This window comes from Maniola jurtina, chromosome 26, assembly GCF_905333055.1.
Source record: "Maniola jurtina chromosome 26, ilManJurt1.1, whole genome shotgun sequence".
Classification (NCBI taxonomy): Eukaryota; Metazoa; Arthropoda; class Insecta; order Lepidoptera; family Nymphalidae; genus Maniola; species Maniola jurtina.
The window spans coordinates 685,079-706,853 of record NC_060054.1 but is presented as its reverse complement, the minus strand read 5'-3'; the positions used below and the strand labels follow the sequence as shown (position 1 = coordinate 706,853).

General features: G+C 39.9%; 1 protein-coding gene across 1 annotated transcript; it reads left to right on the top strand.

The window, feature by feature from the left end:
• Positions 1–7,575: 7,575 nt before the first annotated feature.
• Positions 7,576–21,584, top strand: LOC123878832 (serine protease snake-like). The gene is made up of 11 exons (XM_045926179.1): positions 7,576–7,730; positions 11,742–11,862; positions 13,218–13,318; positions 14,041–14,150; positions 14,825–14,934; positions 15,938–16,083; positions 16,869–16,975; positions 17,448–17,597; positions 18,618–18,753; positions 19,731–19,862; positions 21,258–21,584. The coding sequence occupies exons 2-11, from the start codon at positions 11,772–11,774 to the stop codon at positions 21,474–21,476; spliced, it is 1,302 nt and encodes a 433-aa protein (XP_045782135.1). The 5' UTR covers positions 7,576–7,730; positions 11,742–11,771; the 3' UTR covers positions 21,477–21,584.
• The last annotated feature ends 191 nt before the right edge of the window (positions 21,585–21,775 follow it).

The window sequence follows — 21,775 nt, the reverse complement described above, 5'->3', positions numbered from 1 at the left end:
TAGAGGCTAGTTAAAGGCACGGCTTAATATGATATTACTGAGCGCTAACTCGCCAACAAACTGCGCCGCAGTTTGGGCGGGATATTATAATTTATAAGGATTTTTTTTGTGTCTTTAAAAAATAAATAAAAACAAGTGTAAATTAAAAATGTATAACACCCCCGACAAGTGAAGGTTACAGTAACTAGAAAAGAGCTGATAACTTTCAAACGGCTGAACTGATTTTCTTGGATTATAGCTAATAACACTCTCGATCAAGCCACCTTTCAAACAAAAAAACTAAATTAAAAACGGTTCATTAGTTTAGGAGCTACGATGCCACAGACAGATACACACGTCAAACTTGTAACACCCCTCTTTTTGGGTCGGGGGTTAAACAAAAGTATGGATGGATTGATAAAGCTATATAGTGATTGTGACTACGCTGTGCAATTGGTTCCTTACATTGTGTTAAATTCAGAGGAATAACGACCCCAAAAATTTCAATATACATGAAATTGTGCGTAAAATTGACGATTTCCATAAAATATGATAACCTCTAAGAAGATTGACGCATTTTTCATTCATCATCATCATTATCAACCGATAGACGTCCAATGCTGGACATTCATCACTAGTGGCGTGCAGATTATAGAGGCATAAAAGCGCTGCTTACCTTGAATTAAATAGTTCAATGATCATTTTTCACCATGACTACTAATAAATAGGGGACTTCGTCTGTGGTGGCGCTTGCTGGCGCGCGTGTTGTCTTTTTGGAGTGTTTTTTTGTTAGAAGTGGCCGGTTTTTGTGTTCTGCTGGTGTTTATTGGTGGTGGAACTGAATGGGAAGCGCTCTAAAGGGGCGCCGCGTGTATGTCGGCGGGCGCCGGCACAGACGGAGTCCATACTTAAACATATAGTTTCGCTAACTTGTAAATAACTACAAACTTGACATTGGCTAATCAGTGTAAAGCCAGACGAGAGAGAGAAAAAAAAAGACTAATAAATAGGCATCTACATAACTTATGCCTACCCTGACTATAGACTTGTGCACGCCACTGTCATCACTTAGTGCGGGGGTGGGGGTGCTTCCAACGCTGCGCTATTCGGTGCGAGCGAGGTCGCCATTCCTTTGGACCTTTGGACTAGGGATGTTATGGATATATAATTTCGGATCCGGATATGGATATGGATATTGATAAAAAATAATATCCGTTTCGGTTACGGTTATGGATATTAAATTATTTCGGATTATCCGATAGTTTCGGTTACGGATAGGTATCAATTTTTTAAGGAACAGTAAAATGTGAACTGATGAAGGTGTCGCATTCCAGCGGAGTGCACAGTTAATTCGTACGAGTGTAGTATTTAGTTATGTAGACTCCGCCCTATCCGAAACTATCCAAAACTTTTATTACGGATTCAGTTACGGTTACGGATTTTTTTTTTCGGATATCCGATAGTTTCGGTTACGGATATGGATATCCATAACAACACTACTTTGGACCTCAACGTCCATCAGTTTCTCGAACCATGTGCCCTGCCCGTTGCCACTTCAGCTTCGCCACCCTTTGAGCTATGTCGGTTAGACCTGTAATTTGTCGGATTAGGTAGGTACTCTTTTGTAATAATTCCAGACCATAGGGGGTCTCACAATATTCTATAATCCGACAAAGTCGATAGTCCGACACTGCACTGTAAAACGTTTGTCGGATTATCAGGAGTCCACTGTAATATAACAACTTACATGGTTTCGTAAAATTATGTAGTCACATTAAATAAGTAAGTACTTTGTTACAAAAATATTAAAATAATAGTTGCAAAATGTCCAAAATTAAAACTTTTCTGAGAGTTAATCATTAATCGAGTAAATTAATCGAGTAACAATAGTTTTTTTTTTTCAATTTATTTTTACTTACATACATTGTTTTCTTAGTAATAACTTAAAAAGTACTTACCTAAGTCCTAACTCCCCTAAGTTAGGACTTAGGTACCTCTTAAAAGTCCTATAAAAAGACATGGACTACGCACTTTTAAACTTTAATCCTAACAAACAAAGCAGTTAAAAGTTAGTTGATTGGTAAGTTAACCATTTAATCTTATCTTTACATTCTGGTAAGAAAGTTGAATATCCATGAAATTCTATAATCTTAATTTAAAAAACCGGCCAAGTACGAGTCAGACTCGCGCACCGAGGGTTCCGTACAGTTACAAAATGTCTAAAAATACAGTCGTATCTTTTCGACATTTTGCTCGATAAACAATTCGGGATAAAAAATAAATAAAAATTGGTTTTAGAAAGTTCACTCACTTCCTATAGTTATCTTACTTTAAAAGATGAAATACAAATTATTTTTTCATCAATAAATTTAAATTATTTTTTTCGTGATGTAACCACAAATTCGCGGTTTTCAGATTTATTCCTGTAGGTACTTGTGCTATAAGAGCTACATACCTGCCAAAATTCATGATTCTAGGTCAACGAGAAATACCCTATAGGTTTTCTTGACATACACGACAGACGGGCAGACAGACAGACAGACAACAAAGTGGTCCTATAAGGGTTCTTTTTAGGTACGGAACCCTAAAAACCACTGTTTTCGAAGTAATGACCGTCCAAGTTTATAGCAATTAGCATGATTTGCAATTTTTAACCCCCGACACAAAAAGAGGGGTGTTATAAGTTTGACGTGTGTATTTGTGTATCTATGTATCTGTCTGTGGCATCTTAGCTCCTAAACTAATGAACCGATTTTAATTTAATTTTTTTTTGTTTTAAAGGTGGCTTGATCGAGAGTGTTCTTAGTTATAAGCGAAAATCGGTTCAGCCGTTTGAAAGTTGTCAGCTCTTTTCTAGTTACTGTAACCTTCACTTGTCAGTGGTGTTATAAATTTTTAATTTACACTTGTAACAGGCTATGTCCCGAATCTGGGACATTCTGGTTGCCAGGCGTATATTCACGCTGCTAAGTCACAGAGATCTAAATGATCAAAGTGTTGTGGTTTTAAAAGTATTTTTATAATAAAATCTATTTAAACCTGTCACTTTCACTGACCACAAAACATTTTCCTTTCTTTTTCTGTTATAAAAATGCAACACTTTAAGATTATAGTGGCGTTTTAAGAAAATAATTTTTAAATACATATCAAAAATAAGTTTAACTAAGTAAATAACATAAACGTAGAATACTTTAACAGAAATCTGGAAAACCACAGACACAGATATTAGTTTCTAGAATATGTCTATAAAATTTCATGGACTTTGGTTGCTTAATATTCCAATGAAATTGGAACTACGATTGTATGAAGCGAGTGACGGAGAGAGCCCGGTTAAGGTTTTTAAAATCCTGGGAGAATTTTTTTATTTTCCGGGATAAAAAGAAGCCAATGTTCTTCCTCGGGATGCAGGCTATACCAAATTTCATTAAAATTGGCTGAACGAATGAGCCGTGAAAGCTAGCACAGAAAAACAGACCGACAGTTACATTTTCGCATATGGATTTGGTACAGAGGTACTTTTTATTATTCTAGGTATTGCTTTTTATCCCGGAAAATTAAACAGTTCCCAGCCGGACGGAGTCGCAGGTATCATTTAGTCTATCCAAACGGTACCGGGGCGGGTCACAGTTATCTATACTAATAAATAAAATTGGAGTGTCTGTCTGTAATTTCGAAATAACTACCACATATTAAGGTCATATGGTTATTTGAACGATACCATAACTGAATCACACGTTTTTAAAATTTTTGTCTGTCTGTCTGTCTGTCTGTTTGAAAAGGCTAATCTTCGGAACGGCTGAACCGATTTTAACGGGATTTTCACATACAAGTAGAGGATTGACCAGGGTGTAACATATGCTACTTTTTTAACCGACTTTCAAAAAGGGAGTTGTGTTTTTTTACCTATGTACACCGAAATCTCTGAGATTTCTGAACCGATTTGCGTCATTTCTTTTTTAATCGATAGAGGAACTTTGCGACATTGTTTCATAAAAAAATTGGATTCCAACTCCTCAATCCTGATGCTGCAGGGGATCTGACCAATCCACGCGGGCGAAGCTGCGGGCATCAGCTAGTCATTTAGTGTTTAGTACATCCAAACGGTACCGGGGCGGGTCACAGTTATTAATACATAAAAATATCGTTTTATTTTTATGTCAACCCATCATTAGGGCAGATCGTTTGCTAAATAGCGTATAGGTATATATAAAAGTAAGTAAATAGTTCTTCTTAATGCATTTGCGGTGTTGGCGTCCCATACAGAATATTAGCTGAAAGCCTTTGGGCATTGACGTGATGGTAACGACCTTTTTTTTTATTAGGGTTCCGTCCCTCAAAAGGAAAAACGGAACCCTTATAGGATCACTTTGTTGTCTGTCTGTCCGTCTGTCCGTCCGTCGTGTCTGTCAAGAAACCTGTAAGGAACTTCTCGTTGACCTAGAATCATGAAATTTGGTAGGTACGTAGGTCTTATAACACAAGTACAGGAATAATTCTGAAAACCACGAATTTGTGGTTACATCAAAAAAAAAATTAAAATGTGTTTCAATTTTCAAAATAAGATAACTATACCAAGTGGGGTATCATATGAAAGGGCTTTACCTGTACATCCTAAAACAGATTCTTATTTATTTTTACGTATAACAGTTTTTGATTTATCGTGCAAAATGTTGGAAAAAATACCCGAGTACGGAACCCTCAGTACGCGAGTTTGACCCGCACTTGGCCGGTTTTTACAGTATCTAAGGCAAGCGCTTGACTACAATCCATCTACAATCACACCTGATGGAAAGCGTTTACCTAGAAGGTGCCTATTCACTATTGTTTTAAATTCCTGTTTTATATTCGCTTTTTAACTGACGTCAAAAAAGGTAGTTCTGTATTCGGCCTATTCATCATCATCATCATCATTCAACTGATAGAGGCCCACAACTGGACAAAGGTCTCTTAAAGAGACCTTTAAGAGTCCACATGCCACGGTCTTGGTCTTGCATCGCCGCCATACAGCAGGCAGACTCTAGGTCTTTGGCCTAAATTGAAAAGAGCAACCGCCGAGTTTCTTGCTGGTTCTTCTCGGTAGGAACGGCATTTCGAACCAGTGGTAAATTATTTGACGATTCAAAAGCACTTGTAAAAGTTGATTTGATATTCTATTATATTCTATTCTAAACACGTCTTCTCATTCTGAGGAGACTTGTTCTCAGTAGTGAGCCGGGATGGATTGATCATGATGATGATGATGATAACCATGGGAAGTCGGGGCGAGATAGCTAGTATAGCTTTCGGTACCTATACCAGAGTGAGTACCGTCTTGCGCCGCCGCAATCCAGCGGCTTCCTGCGATTCGATTGATGTCGTCAGTCCACCTAGTAACCTGCAAATACCTTATAACCTTTCCAGTTCATTCTGTCTCCATTCTAATTTAAATATATATAAAACGAATAGGTACTGACTGATATAAGCAAAGCTTAAACTACTGAACGGGTCGGGCTTTTTGTATATTTAGTTGAAGACTTTTCAGGGGCGGACCAACAAATTCCTGAAACTGCTTTTATACATTGCATAATATTGTATATCAAATCTTTGAAAAGAGCAACCGCCGAGTTTCTTGCTGGTACTTCTCGGTAGGGAAGGCATTCCGAACCAGTGGTAGATGCTCTTGACGATTCAAAAGTACTTGTAAAAGTCTAATTGAATAAAAATATTTTGAATTTGAATTTGGAAGGCCACCGGTTCCTCTGGTGCTGCAAATGTTCATAGGCGGCAGTAATCACTTAACATCAGGTGACCCGCTTGCTCGTTTGCTTGCTATTTTTATTTTAAAAAAAAGACTGCTTAAGCAATATGAAATAATTTCGATAAGATAACGTTTATTTTCGTTTAATGAAATAAAAACAATCTACTTTATTTATTACACTATCACACTAATATTATAAAGGAGAAAGTTTGTATGTGTGTGTGTGTGTGTGTTGTGTATGTTGTTACTCCTTCACGCAAAAACAACTGGACGGATTGGGCTGAAATTTAGAATGGAGATAGATTATACCCTGGATTAACACATAGGCTACTTTTTATCCCGGAAAATCAAAGAGTTCCCACGGGAATTTTAAAAAACCTACATCCACGCGAACGAAGTCGCGGGCATTAGCTAGTATACAATAATCAGATGTTTCGTTGATAAAGTGGTAGATATACAGAATGATTTTGTATTGTATGTACACTTTTAAAGCCGATTGACACGCGCGCACGTACACGTGACACTTTATTACGTCTACGCGAACGTTCACGCCACGCAAGCGGTGTGCCATGTCTCATACAGTTCCATACATTGCAACGCAATGCTACGCGCTACGTGTACGCTTACGCGGCCTGTGTGGCCGGCGCTTTAAGCTTTAAGAATAGAAGCTAGTGGACGGGTTTTTTTAAATGGAGTCAATCTGGATTAAGGAACGCGCGTCGATGTAGGGCGCCTCCTAGATGCGCTGGTAAGGTCCAAAGCACAAAGCAGCTTTTCTGGTCCCAAATTGTAAATTTTCGCATAGCTATAATATTTTGTTCTGGCAGTGAAGTGCGTTGATTGCGAATGACGGAACTATTTTTAGGGGTCCGTACCTCAAAAGGAAAAACAGAACCCTTATAGGATCATTTTGCTGTCTGTCTGTGTGTCTGTCTGTCGACCCGTCCGTCGGGTCTGTCAAGAAAACCTATCCGGTACTTCCCGTTGGCCTAGAATCAAGCAATTTGGTAGGTAGGTAGGTCTTATAGCACAAGTAAAGGAATAAACCGTGAATTTGTGCTTACATCATTTAAAAAAAATTAAAATGTGTTTCAATTTTCAAAGTAAGATAACTATACTAAGTGGGGGCCGTGAAAAGGTAGCAACCTTTTCACGGCCCAACAGTTTAACCGATTCTGTCGGGTACAGGGTTAGCTTACGAGTATATCTCGGGGACGGACATAGGCTACTTTTTATCTCGGAAAATCAAAGAGTTCCCACGGGATTCCTAAAAACCCATCCGCTTAACCGATTGGTATGTGGTACCGAGGTGGCTTGCGTCTCTGTAATTGGCATAGGCATTTTATCTCGGAAAATCAAACAGTTCCCACGGGATCTTTAAAAACCTAAATCCACGCGGACGAAGTCGCGGGTATCCTCTAGTATAATATATGTCCAACTAGCCAACCCGCTCCGGTTTTGCTCGCATGGAATTTCTGACAATCCTTTCTCTACATTATAGAGCGTGATAATATGTATAATGGTATGTATAATATGTAGTAAGTTCTGTACATAAAAATGTATAATGTGTATATATACTTAATGTTTACTCAATTAAATGACAGATGGCGCTAAAATACATAAAATAAATAATACATAGAAGGATTTATTAAACGATCGAATTTGCATCAATATTTTTATGTGTTAGTAAATTACTTATTAAATCATTCTTTCTTGTTGAAACATGTTAATTATTTTTTCTAAAATGTATTTATATAATCTGTATAACAATGAACGTAGTTTATTATCTATATGAATGGTTATTTCGCGTGATTTTGGGATTCGTAGAAACCGGCGCGAACGCCATTGTGCGAAAAGTTTGCAAAGGTGGCTCGTGTCAAAAATACTCTTAAATGTTACTGTAATAAATCAAATTTGCTAAATTAACTAAATAATACTACATTTAAATCAACTTCAGTATTAAGATTTTATTATGATTTAGTGCAGTTAATGTTGTGTTAAAATAATTCCGCCGGTAAGTATACAGCATGAAAATTGCCTTTTGTGTCATTTTACAATTTTCAGGGAATAATAAGACTAGGGAACATTTTTTCAAGATAATTAACACATATTATTCAAGATATTGAACACATTTTTGCATAACTTACAAGATAGTCTCAAAATTCTATTTTTTTTTTCATGAAAACGTGCTCGTAGTGACGTCATTTTCTTTACGGTTCCATGTTTCATGAAAACCTTTCAAATGAAAACCTTTGAGAAATTCTGTAAGTGCTACCTATTTCTTGTTTATTTGAACTTCAGTGAATCAAAACGTATTTCTTGTTCATTTTTTTCATATTCCTTAGGTTAGCTATTATATTATATTTTATATTTTACTATACGACTTATGTTTATGTTAATGCATGCTGTGACTGCCCGTAAGTGGAGTTGCATAAGAGCCCTAGAATTTAAGGAACAACATGTATTTAATCTAAATGTGTAACTCTGTGGGCGGTACATAAATAAATAAATAAATAAATAAATAAATTTTAACTTCGATTAGATAAATATGGGATGTATCAGCTATATACATCCACTAAATACGAGAGCACAGCTGGTATATCCTATACTTAAAATGGATATAACTTACGATAGTTTAAACCACACGAGTAGATATAAACACTAAAATAAATTAATATGAATTGTAGAACGTTAGTTTTAGTTAAAAGATGAAGTTTTTTGATGGTTCCCAGTTCCCACGGCATTTTAACCTAAATTAAACCTACGCGGACCAATTCGCTAGCATCATCTAGATAAAATATCAATAATTAGATTCTATTTATTGATTTTTTTTTGCATTTACGAGTACCAAAAAATGGGGCTTATATTGTGGTTTTTATGGCTTTTTGTTATTATCAAAGTGCAAAGCAAGTGGTCCAATCTGAAGTTACATTATGGCGTTTGCGCAGCTCATAGCTAGCCACACCCAATGTGATCTATTTTTAACCGACTTAAAAAAGGAGGAGGTTCTCAATTCGTCGGAAAAAAAAATTCCGTACCTCAAAACGAAAAACGAACCCTTATGGGATCACTTTGTTGTCTGTCTGTCTGTCAAGAAACCTATAGGGTACTTCCCGTTGACCTAGAGTCATGAAATTTGGTAGGTAGGTAGATCTTATAGCACAAGTACAGGAATTAATCTGTAAACTGCGAATTTGTGGTTACATAATTAATAAAAAAAAAATTAAAATGTGTTTCAATTTTCAAAATAAGAAAACTATACCAATTGGGGTATCATATGAAAGGGCTTTACCTGTACATCCTAAAGAGATTTTTATTTATTTTTTGTATAATAGTTTTTGATTTATCGTGCAAAATGTTGGAAAAAATACCCGAGTACGGAACCCTCAGTGCGCGAGTCTGACTCGCACTTGGCCGGTTTTTTATGTATGTTCCCCGGTTACTCAAAGACGCCTGGACCGGTTTAGAAATGTTTATTTTGTTTGAAAGGGTAGGTATACTTCGCAGTTGATCCCATTTAAATTTAATGAAGATCTGATGAATATCTTCGGAGATGGGGAACAGAATCCTCAATGGATAAGAACAATTTGCTCGCGATCAGTGTAATAGCTTAGTATACAGTAGGTTTTATAACTAGGCATAGCATATTTTAGAACAGTGGGGCCACTAAAAATTGTGAAATAAAAATTTAAAAAAAAACCAGCTTTAATAACCACAAACACTAAAAAGTAAAAAAAAAATTGTTTCTACACGTGTAATGTACATGTATTCGGGCGAATTCACAGTCTCGTAGATTTCTAGTTTCTTTTATTATGCTCGCTCGATTTCCTACATACATTACGTGTAGAAACAATATTTTTTTTTATTAGGGTTCCGTACCCCAAAAGGAATAACGGAACCCTTTTAGGATCACTTTGTTGTCTGTCTGTCTGTCCGTCCGTCGCGTCGTGTCTGTCAAGAAAACTTATAGGGTACCTCCCGTTGACCTAGAATCATGAAATTTGTCAGATCTGTTGGTCTTATAGCACAAGTAAAGGAATAAATTTTAAAACCGTGAATTTGTGGTTACATCATTTAAAAAAAAAACAATTTCAAAGTAGGTAAGATAACTTTACCAAGTGGGGTATCATTTGAAAGGGCTTTACTTGTACATTCTAAAACAGATTTTTATTTATTTTTATGCATAATAGTTTTTGATATATATTGTGCAAATCGGGAACAATATCCGAGTACGAAACCTTCGGTGCGCGAGTCGGACTCGCACTTGGCCGGTTTTTAGTGTTTGATTGCCTGACCTTTTCGCACGCGACCAAAGAATTCTAAGTAATACATGGAATACTAGCTGACGCTCGCGACTTCGTCCGCGTGGATTTAGATTTTTCGAAATCCCGTAGGAATTCTTAGGTTTTCCGGGATCAAAAGTAGCCTATGTGCTAATCGAGGATATTATCTATCTCCATTCCGAATTTCAGCCAAATCCGTCCAGTAGTTTTTGCGTGAAGGAGTAACAAACACACACACACACACACACACACAAACTTTCGCCTTTATAATATTAGTGTGAAGAATTATTACTTGCTAAATCCATGCATGTGACATGATGACCTACTGGCGCAGTGGTAAGCGCTGTGCTCTTATTAGTGGGAGGTCCCGGGTTCGATTCCCGGCAGGAGTTTTATGTAATTTCCGTGCCGATGCCGTGTAGAAACTAAAGGAGTATGGGTTTAATGAAAACTGCCATACCCCTTCCAGGTTAGCCCGCTTTCATCTTAGAATGCGTCATCACTTACCACCAGGTGAGATTGCAGTCAAGGGCTACTTGTATCAGAATTAAAAAAAAAAAAAATGAAAACTGTCATACCCCTTCCAGGTTAGCCCGCTTCCATCTTAGACTGCGTCATCACTTACCATCAGGTGAGATTGCAGTATAGGGCTACTTGCATCTGAATTTAAAAAAAAGTGATATGATTATACATTGTCCTTGACCTTAATACATTCACGACTTCAAATCTACGCATAATTTTTTTTTTTAATGCGGATTTCTTCGAAGTTAAAATACTGATACTTAGATAAAAATTGATAACCTCAACCGGTTAAATACACATCTCAACTTTTTTTAAAGAACATGTTTCATTTACTTAGAAATCATTCTATCGAGTCTATCTATAATCAGAATGTAGAGTCAACGTGCTAGGGTTGCGACCTGCCACTCCTCGATTTACGGGGTATCAGCATCAAAAATACGGGTTTTAGATTTTTTTACGGGAGACAGTGTCTTTTATTTTTATTTATTTAAAAAGGAACACTAGCAATATACATATTTTACATTTACTACATACTTACACACTATTACACACACTGATATGTATATCGTCTATACTTACTAATAAATAAAATTGGAGTGTCTGTCTGTAATCTGTCTGTAATTTCGAAATAACTACCTCATATTAAGCTCATAGGGTTATTTGAACGATACCTTAACTGAATCACGCGTTTTTAAAAATTTTGTCTGTCTGTCTGTCTGTCTGTTTGAAAAGGCTAATCTTTGGAACGGCTGAACCGATTTTGACGGGATTTTCACAGACAAGTAGAGGATTGACCAGGGTGTAACATAGGCTACTTTTTTAACCGACTTTCAAAAAGGGAGTTGTGTTTTTCTACCTATGTACACCGAAATCTCTGAGATTTCTGAACCGATTTGCGTAATTTTTTTTTTAATCGATAGAGGAACTTTGCGACATTGTTTCATAAAAAATTTGGATTCCAACTCCTCAATCCTGATGCTGCAGGGGATCTGACCAATCCACGCGGGCGAAGCTGCGGGCATCCTAGTAAATAATAAATGTTACACAATGTACATACACGCTCCGCTGAAGGACAAGATAGTTTTAGTGTTCCTTCCTGCGTTCCTGAAAATAGAAGATCTGCCTATCAGGTCTTCAGTGTTAGTTAGAATAACTAACAGTACGGAACCCTTCGTGTGCGAGTCCAACTCGCACTTGACCGATTTTTATTTTTGTTGCAGATTTAAATAGCGGATATACAAACATACAGAATGAAGGCGCTACCCTTTGGGTATATACAAGTAACTGTAGTAGTATTATCGTTCTGCTTTCACAGTTGCTTGTCACCGATTACTAGTAAAGGTAGGTATGAGTAATTACAATCATCTACCCATCGCCGGCTCGTTGCTCGAGCGAGCACGGGTTTCGTCTCATGCTAACGTCAATGCCCAACAACGTCACAATTATTACATAAACGCGGTAATCCACGCGTTAAACTGAGTGGCCACACTTTAACAGGGCTCTCTCCGTCACTCGTTTCATACAATCATAGTTCCAATTTCATTTGAATATTAAGCAACCAAAGTCCATGAAATTTTGCAGACATATTCTAGAAACTAATATCTGTGCCTGTGGTGTTTTAGATTTTTCTAAAAATATGTAGTTTTAAAATTACAGGGGCTCAAAGATTTGTATGTAAATTTTTAAGACCGCGTAACTTTGAAACCGAATATTTTAGCGGAAATCTAGAAAACCACAGGCATAGATATTAGTTCCCGGAACGTTTCTACAAAATTCAATTGAGTATGATTGGTTAGTATTCAAATGAGAGACGAACTACGTTTGTATGGAGCGAGTGACGGAGAGACCCCTCTTAAGGTTAACGTCAATGCCCAACAACGCCATGATTATCGCGGTAATCCACGCGTTAAACTGAGTGGCCTCACTTGAACGGTTAACGTCTAATGCCAATTGAATTGGGGTTAAATCGTCTAACGCCAGACGGCATTGTGAATGCCGTACCTTTATCATGGCTACATCTACGTTTAATGGGAAACGCCGTTGAACATCACGTTGTTGGCCGTAAGTGGGAGGTCCCGGGTTCGATTTCCGGCAGGGATTTAGAATTTTATAATTTCTGGTCTGGACTGGTGGGGGGCTTTGGCTGTGGCTAGTTATCAACCTACCGGCAAAGCCGTGCCGCCAAGCGATTAAGCGTTCTAGTACGATACCGTGTAGAAACCAAAGGGTATGGGTTTAATAAAAACTGTACCCGTTCCAGTTTCGCCTGCTTCCATCTTAGACTGCCTCATCACTTACCACCAGGTGAGATTGCAGTCAAGGGCTAACTTGTATCTGAATAAAATAAAATAAAAACTTTGGCAAGGGCATTTCACACCTTAGCGGCGGGCCTGCCCGCGAAATTCAAATTTAATTTGGTTTTTCGCAATTTGTAAACTAATACGACAACGTAGGCTTATGGTATTTTAATTGCGACAATGGCAGTATCATCCTCACAGGTTTACATAAAAATCTTTACTTGAAAAGGTCCAGTTTAAGAAATTAGCTCTAGTATCGACTAATTTGTGAGAATAGTCGATACTAGATTATAATGTAAAACCCAAATGTGAAATGAAGAGAGAAAATAAAAGGCTCATGTATTCATTGTTTATTTAATTTATCGGTGAAGTAGTTAGTACATGATCTGCATTTTACAGGCATCCGATGTTTCACCAACGATGGCGTCCCAGGCACCTGGCGAGGCATTAGATCATGTCCGTCTGCACTCGAACTGATCAGAAGAAAAATAGAACCAGAAGTGAGTGCCCGCCTACATAATCAAGCATTCCCACTTATCGATTTATTTATTTTTAGCCCAGTCTCTCGCTGGTTCTTCTCGGTAGGGGAGGCATTCAGAACCAGTGGTAGATGCATTTGACGATTCAAAAGGAGTTACCTACTTGTAAAAGTTTATTTGAATAAAAAATTGTTTCATTTTATTTTATTACTAGATGCCCGCGCCTTGTCCGCGTGGATTTAGGTTTTTAAAGATCCCGTGGGAACTGTTTGATTTTCCGGAATAAAATGCCTATGTCAATTACAGGGACGCAAGCTACCTCGGTACCAAACATACAAATCGGTTAAGCGGATGGGTTGTTAGGAATCCCGTGGGAACTCTTTGATTTTCCGGGATAAAAAGTGGCTTATGTCCGTCCCCGGGATATAAGCTAACCCTGTACCTTTCGTCAGAATCGGTTAAACTGTTGGGCCGTGAAAAGGTAGCAGACAGACAGACAGACACACTTTCGCATTTATAATATTAGTATAGAAGTATGGATAAAACCACTCATAAATTTAAAAAAAAAAAAAAAAAACTCTTGAATAACCCAAATCGGAGTGCGGACGCCCCGCACACCCGTAAAGCCCCCGCGCTAACCCGGTGCGGGATAGTGCGGATGACGTGCGGGTGTGCGGGGCGTCCTTCCGCCTCATACTCCGATTGCCATGTCGACCTGTCTCGAACTCTACCTATGTTTTCAGATGTATAGGTTCAGAAACATCGAAGAGCCAGTAGTTTGCTGCGTCGGTTCCTCGGCGCCTCTCAGCCCAGCGGATAGAATTACCGCAATGAGGAAGATGCTTCGAAATAAGTAAGAGATAATACATAACTGCATGCTTAGGCCGGAACTGCCCTGATGCACTCCGTGCGTCTCGATATAGAGTTCAGACGTGTTGATTCAGAGAGAACGGAGAGCCAGTGCTGTTTAACTTCATCTTGCTTATAATTATATTTCTATGTTTTTGTGAACAATAAAGAACATTTTACTCAAAAGTCAAAAGTCAAAATCATTTATTCATAGTAAGTACTATTGTAGGTACCTTTTGATGGTCAGAATTATTATATTTGTACGATATAGTGGTGATAATAATTTATTACGAACTTAAACCTATTAAAGCTTCGAGGGTTCCGACTAAGAGGGTTACTTTTTAACCCCCGACTCAAAAAGAGGGGTGTTATAAGTTTGACGTGTGTATCTGTGTATCTGAGTGTCTGTGTATCTGTGTATCTGTGGTGGTTTGATCTTAGCTATAATCCAAAAAAATTGTTTCAGCCGTTTAAAAGTTATCAGATCTTTTCTAGTTTTCTTGTTACTTTTATCCCAGGGCCACCAGAGGTCACGTATTTTCTGACAAAGGAAATGTGGAGGATAATGAGTAGTGTTAGTATGTACTAAGAACGCATGCCTACCTGCTAGCTTGCTTAGACAGCCAATTTTCAGGTATCAGATAATCAAGGTACATAATTACTTTCATCCTTTTATAGGCCACCTTCACCAACTACCACGTCTGACCCGCTCATCTGGTCCTACGGCCAGTGCGAGCCCATACCTGCCAAAGACACCGCGAGGAAGACTGGTCAGAGAGCCTATGACAGTGAGTCAAAATTCAATAGTTATTTTTCAAAATTTGCTACAATATAGGTAGGTACTGTTTTTTAGGGTTCCGTACCTCAAAAGGAAAAACGGAACCCTTATAGGATCACTTTGTTGTCTGTCTGTCTGTCCGTCCGTCCGTCGTGTCTGTCAAGATAACCTATAGGGTACTTCCTGTTGACCTAGAATCATGAAATTTGGCAGGTGGGTAGGTCTTATAGCACAAGTACAGGAATAAATCCGGAAACCGTGAATTTGAGGTGACATCATTTTAAAAAAAATTATGTCAATTTTCAAAGTAAGATAACTATACCAAGTGGGGTATCATATGAAAGGGTTTTGCCTGTATATTCTAAAACTGATTTTTATTTATTTTTATGCATGATAGTTTTTGATTAATCATACAAAATGTCGAAAAAATTAGGTACTGGAATACGGAACCCTCGGGGGCGGTTTTTTTTAAATCTCGCGGGAACTCTTTGATATTTCTGGATAAAAAGCCTGTACTATTCAGGTACTGGTGACTATATAGCTTATAAATCCTACTCATCCTGACAGGAGACTCATGCTTAGTAGTGGCCCAGCGCTGGATATAGAGGGTGATGATGATAAAATATGATAATAACTATTACAAGGAACCAAAAGCTTAATTTGCTTCCTAATTGCTAACTAATGGCTTAAATTGCTTACTAATTAATTTGCTTAATAAATGGAGCATCCTCAGGAGATGTAGACCTTGTAGGCATTGCCTTGAAACGTGCGTTGAGTGGTGTTGGGATTTGTGTGGTGCTGCGTGGTGGTGGTGCGTGTGGCTTGCTTGGTGGCTGGCTTTTCCTGCGTGTTTATCAGTGGGAGGGCGGGCGGTGCATGTCGCATGCTGCATGTTGCACCATACAGATTTCTTTGGTTTGGCGGATTATAGCAAATTAAGCTTTTGTTTCCTTGTATGTCATGGACTTCCGCAAAATAACGCCTGCTTCTAATACCATAATAACTATTTTCAGAATGCATAGAGTATCAGGAAAAGTACGTCTACCCTTGTAAAAAGAGCAAGACGGGAAAGATGAAACGCCATCACCTTTGCAACTGGAGGGCGGAGACTTTGATCACTGACGGAGAGGACGCGTATGAAGGAGAGTTCCCTCACATGGTGTGTATCAATTCAAAACCAAATCCAAAATCCATACTAATATTATAAATGCGGAAGTGTGTCTGTCTGTCTGTCTATCTGTCTGCTACCTTTTCACGGCCCAACAGTGTAACCGATTCTGGCGAAATTTGGTACAACAGCTTATATCCCGGGGACGGACAAGGGCTACTTTTTATCCCGAAAAATCAAACAGTTCCCAAGGGATCTTTAAAAACCTAAATCTACGCGGACGAAGTCGCGGGCGTCCTCTAGTTCAAAATATTTTTATTCGATTAGACTTTTACAAGTACTTTTGAATCGTCAAAAGCATCTACCACTGGTTCGGAATGCCTTTCCTATCGAAACGAACCAGCAAGAAACTCGGCGGTTGCTCTTTGCGGAAGGGAAACTGATGCCGAAGGGCGTTCCATATCCTAGCGGTTTGGATTAGAAACGAGGAAGCAAATCGCTTCGCAGATCTTGATGCATGTTTCGCTCCGACGCCGGAGCATCCTCAGGAGATGTAGAGACCTTGATGACCTTGACCTAGATGTAAAAAAAAAGAATACCCGGCTGAGTTTGTTGTGGGCTCTTCTCAGACTTGGGCGCGTTTGGAACCCTCGTAGCTTTAGTTTTAAGTAACGTAATTAATTATCACCACTATATCGTACAAGTTTAACAATTTCGACCATCAAAAGGAGTACAATTGTACCTGCCTACTTTGAATAAATGATTTTGACTTTTGACTTTGACTTTTGACTTGATTCATGTTGATGCAGGCGCTGATGATTTGTTTTCTGCTTCAGGCCCTCCTCGGTTACGGGGAAACGAGGATAAAGTGGCTCTGCGATGGCATGCTGATCAGCGAGTGGTTCATCCTCACAGCCGCCCATTGCACCAAGGACCGCTGGAAGTATTAATGAATTAATGAATGAATTAATGAATTACTTATTTAACAATTAGATGATGCCCGCGACTTCGTCCGCGTGGATTTAGGTTTTTCCTAAATCACGTGGAAACTCGTTGCTTTTTCGGGATTAAAAGTTCCCTATGTCAATTTCCAGGACGCAAGCTATCTCTGTACTTTTCATATGAATCGGTTAAACGGATAGCCTATGTCCGTTCCTGGGATATAAGTTAACTTTTTACCAAATTTCATCAAAATCGATTAAACTGTTGAAACAAAATAAAATAAATTAAGCCTAAATACCTCAACAGTTGAGGAGCGGACTGAATTCCTAAAGGTCGGCGTTTCAAACCCCACCCGTTGAGCTATTATCGCACCTACTCCTAGCACAAGCTTTACGCTTAGTTGGAGGGGAATGCGGAATAATTAGTCATGATTAACATGGCTAATATTCTCAAAAAAATGGTTTTTTTTTCAGAGGAAACGTGACGCAGGTCAAAATTGGCATTCAGAGAAGGTCGGAAATGGCTTTTTGGAATCAGTATCGCGTGTTGAAAACATATCCGCATCCGCGCTACCGATCTCCACATAAAAACGACGACATCGCCTTACTGAGGACTGCCAGACGGTAAGTCCTCTCGTAACTCTTCAACTACTCCTTGGCACTATATTCCCTCAGTCTCATAGTGTGATAGAATGGCAATCTGACACGACCGGAGAGAGATCAGTGGCTTTACATTTTAGAAAAAGTTAAACAGCACTAAAACCCACTGCCGATAGACAGCGATAGATCTAATACATAAACAAACTGTAACTGCACGATTTCTGTACAGTAAATATATTTTCAAAATTTTAACCGGAGGAAACATTAGTATCGATATAGACCCCAAAACATTATTTAGGAATATGTGTCTGTCTGTCTGTCTGCCTGTATCACGCGAAAACTACTAATGAAATTTGGTAGCTGATACTTCGTGTAAACATAATATAGTGTAGTTTTTATCCCGAAAAATATAAGGGATTCTTCGGGATACGGGATTAATTTTTTAACGATTTTACTCCATAACTCAGTCTTTGCAAGAACCGATTTTTACAATTCTTTTTTATTTATAAAGGTTATATTGTTAGGTTGGTACTGTGTAAGTTTGGTGTAGTTTGAATGGTTTCAGAATAGAAGAGGAACTCAACGGGTAACAACAAATCAATCCCGATCACTATAATAGCTTAGTAAAAAGTAGACTCTTACCCATAATATATAGCATACTAGCTGATACCCGCGACTTCGTTCGCGTGGATGTAGGTTTTTTAAAATTCCCGTGGGAACTCTTTGATTTTCCGGGATAAAAAGTAGCCTATGTGCTAATCCAGGGTATAATCTATCTCCATTCTAAATTTCAGCCCGATCCGTCCAGTAGTTTTTGCGTGAAGGAGTAACAAACATACACACACACACACACACACACACACACATACAAACTTTCTCCTTTATAATATTAGTGTGACAATAATTTTCATTTGGTCCTTATTATTAGCAGGTTTGATTCCGGTAAAAAAAAAATGATATACTTAGCACATACTCATATTTTGTCTATGGCATAGTGTTGGGTCAAACGAACTAGTATGATAATAAAACATGGATGTATTGCAGCATGCGCCTGGATGCGTTTGCGCGGCCGATCTGCATACACACTGGTACCGTGGTCAATGACGAAGTGGTCGTGGCCACGGGTTGGGGCAGAACCGACACTCACAACATGCAGTCCCAATCCGACAACCTTAAGAAGGTAAACACCTTAAACTAAACTTTATTCACTTTTTTTTTCTCTCCCGTCTGGCTTTACAAAGATTAGCCAATGTCATGTTTGTAGTTATTTGTAACAAGTTAGTTAAACTATACAAGTATGGACCCCGTCTGTGCCGGCGCTCGCCGATACACGCACGGCACCCCCTTAGAGCGCTTTCCAGTCAGTTTTAGCAAAAAAAAACACTCCAAAAAGGCAGAGCACGCCCGCCAGCTAACACCAACACAGACGAAGTTCTTTATTCACTTTAACATACAGTTGAATTCGACTCAAAGAGTAAACCGCCGCTGCTATGCGATTTTTTTTCCAAAAGAATATTAGCCATGCTAAATCATGACTAATATTCCCCTTTCCCCTCCAACTAAGCGTAAAGCTTGTGATTGGAGTATGTACGACAATTGTGCAACGGGTGGGGTTTGAACCGTTACTGAATCTCTATAATGGTTTACGATAGGAGTGCTGTACCATTTCCAAGCAAAAGGGCCTAAAATTGAGTACGAAATTCGTAATTTCGATAAAAATCAAGTTTCAATAGCTTTCATTCGGTCTTTTTGGTCCTGTAAAATACTTCGTGCAACATACTTTGTATATGATTTTCCAATACTAACTTTGTGGTGTACATACAATAAAAGTATATTAATTCATTCCTTCATTCATAGACATTTTATTCGTCAGCTCCTTCATTAATATTATTTCGAAATATGGATGATAGCCCGCTTCCATCTTAGACTGCATCATCACTTACCACCTGGTGAGATTGCAGTCAAGTATCTTGTATCTGAATAAAAAGGAAACATCACTTCACCTTTCTCTTTTTTTTTAAATTATATATTACGCGTGGAATGGTGCCAAGAATACTGCCTACATTTCCGCGCTGGACAGCCAGGCTGATCCGTTACGCAAAAAATGAGCCAGCCCTTCTGTCACTCGATGTTCAGGTGTCAAGGCTTTTTCTTCAGGTATCGTTATACAAGTTCACGGATATGGAGTGTGACGCCATGCTGCAGACGGTCCGCCTGCTACCCTTTGGGTACGATCCCATGACGCAGGTGTGCTACGGCGACAGGAGGGCCAACAGAGACACTTGCCAGGTGAGAAGTAGGGAAACTAGTAACCCTTGGGGTAATAAACCAAGATCTCTGATGAGGAGTGCGGCGCCAAGCTTCAGGGGGTCCGCCTGCTGCCCAGGGGGTATGACCCTACCACGCAGGTGTGCTACGGCGACAGGAGGACCACCCGGGACACTTGCCAGGTGAGAAGTAGGGAAATAAGTAGCCTTTGGGGTAATAAACCAAGATCTCTGATGAGGAGTGCGGCGCCAAGCTTCAGGGGGTCCGCCTGCTGCCCAGGGGGTATGACCCTACCACGCAGGTGTGCTACGGCGACAGGAGGGCCAACAGAGACACTTGCCAGGTGAGAAGTAGGGAAACTAGTAACCTTTGGGGTGGTAAACCAAGATCTCTGATGAGGAGTGCGGCGCCAAGCTTCAGGGGGTCCGCCTGCTGCCCAGGGGGTATGACCCTACCACGCAGGTGTGCTACGGCGACAGGAGTTCCACCCGAGACACTTGCCAGGTGAGAAGTAGGGAAACAAGTAGCTCTTGGGGTGATAAACCAAGGTCTCTGATAAGGATCCGTTTAAGTGAGGAAACTAGCCCAGAAAGAAAAAGAAGGAGTGGTCCGCCTGCTGTCCCGGGGGGTATGACCCTACCACGCAGGTGTGCTACGGCGACAAGAGGACCACCCGGGACACTTGCCAGGTGAAAAACAATTAAGTAGCAGTTTGGTGATAAACCAAGTTCGCTGATGAGAAGTGCCATGCCAAGCTGCGGGAGGTCCACCTGCTGTCCAGGGGGTATGACCCTACCACGCAGGTGTGCTACGGCGACAGGAGTTCCACCCGAGACACTTGCCAGGTGAGAAGTAGGGAAACAAGTAGCCCTTGGGGTAATAAACCAAGATCTCTGATGAGGAATGCGGCGCCAAGCTTCAGGGGGTCCGCCTGCTGTCCAGGGGGTATGACCCCACCACGCAGGTGTGCTACGGCGACAGGAGTTCCACCCGAGACACTTGCCAGGTGAAAAACAATTAAGTAGCAGTTTGGTGATAAACCAAGTTCGCTGATGAGAAGTGCCATGCCAAGCTGCGGGAGGTCCACCTGCTGCCCAGGGGGTATGACCACATGACGCAGATGTGCTATGGCGACAGGGGGACCACCCGGGACACTTGCCAGGGGAACTTCTCCCCTGGAAAGTTTCCCTGGTGGTCCTCTTGAGGTGATAAACCAAGATCTTTGATGAGGAGTGCTGTGCCAAGCTGCGGAGGTGACCAAGGGGTATGATCCCAGGATGCAGGTGTGCTACGGTGACAAGAACACCCCCCGGGACACTTGATAAACCAAGTTCTCTGATTGGGGGGAGGGGAGGAGGGGAAGGCCAACTTGACACGCCCTTCGCCTGCTTGACCAATTTTCCTTTTCTTTTCCAGGGGGACAGCGGAGGTCCCTTGCAAATCAGGCACCCCAAAGTCAAGTGCATGTACCTCGTATTAGCGGTCATATGGTTCGGCAAAAATTGCGGGGTGACCAATGAGCCAGGGTCCTACATCCGGGTCGCGCCCTACGTTCGCTGGATTGAGAGCATTGCATGGCCTCGACGAAGCCGCTTGCATAGCCGCCGCCGTCGTCGTCGCCTGACGCACGGCTAGTGGTGCACTAAAAGGATCTACCACTGGTTCGGAATGTTTTTCCTACCGAGAAGAACCAGCAAGAAACTCGGCGGTTGCTCTTTTCAAAGATTTGATATACAATATTATGCCATGTTTAAAAATAATTGAAGTCCCGCGCATTTCTGGAGCGAGCTGCAGGTCAAATCCACGCTCTTTTATCATTTACATAATCTTCGATTATATGATGTGCTTTTCTCAGGAGCATAGTTTTAATAAATTGACAAGTGTAAATTAAAAATTTTCAACACCCCCGACAAATCATTTTCAAATAAATAATT

Excerpts from the sequence above, each read along its gene's own strand:
- LOC123878832 (XM_045926179.1), top strand. The coding sequence starts at position 11,772 with ATGAAGGCGCTACCCTTTGGGTATATACAAGTAACTGTAGTAGTATTA. Across the intron at positions 18,754-19,730 it reads AATCCGACAACCTTAAGAAG|GTATCGTTATACAAGTTCAC; the intron begins GTAAACACCTTA and ends CTTTTTCTTCAG. Across the intron at positions 19,863-21,257 it reads CCAACAGAGACACTTGCCAG|GGGGACAGCGGAGGTCCCTT; the intron begins GTGAGAAGTAGG and ends TTTCTTTTCCAG.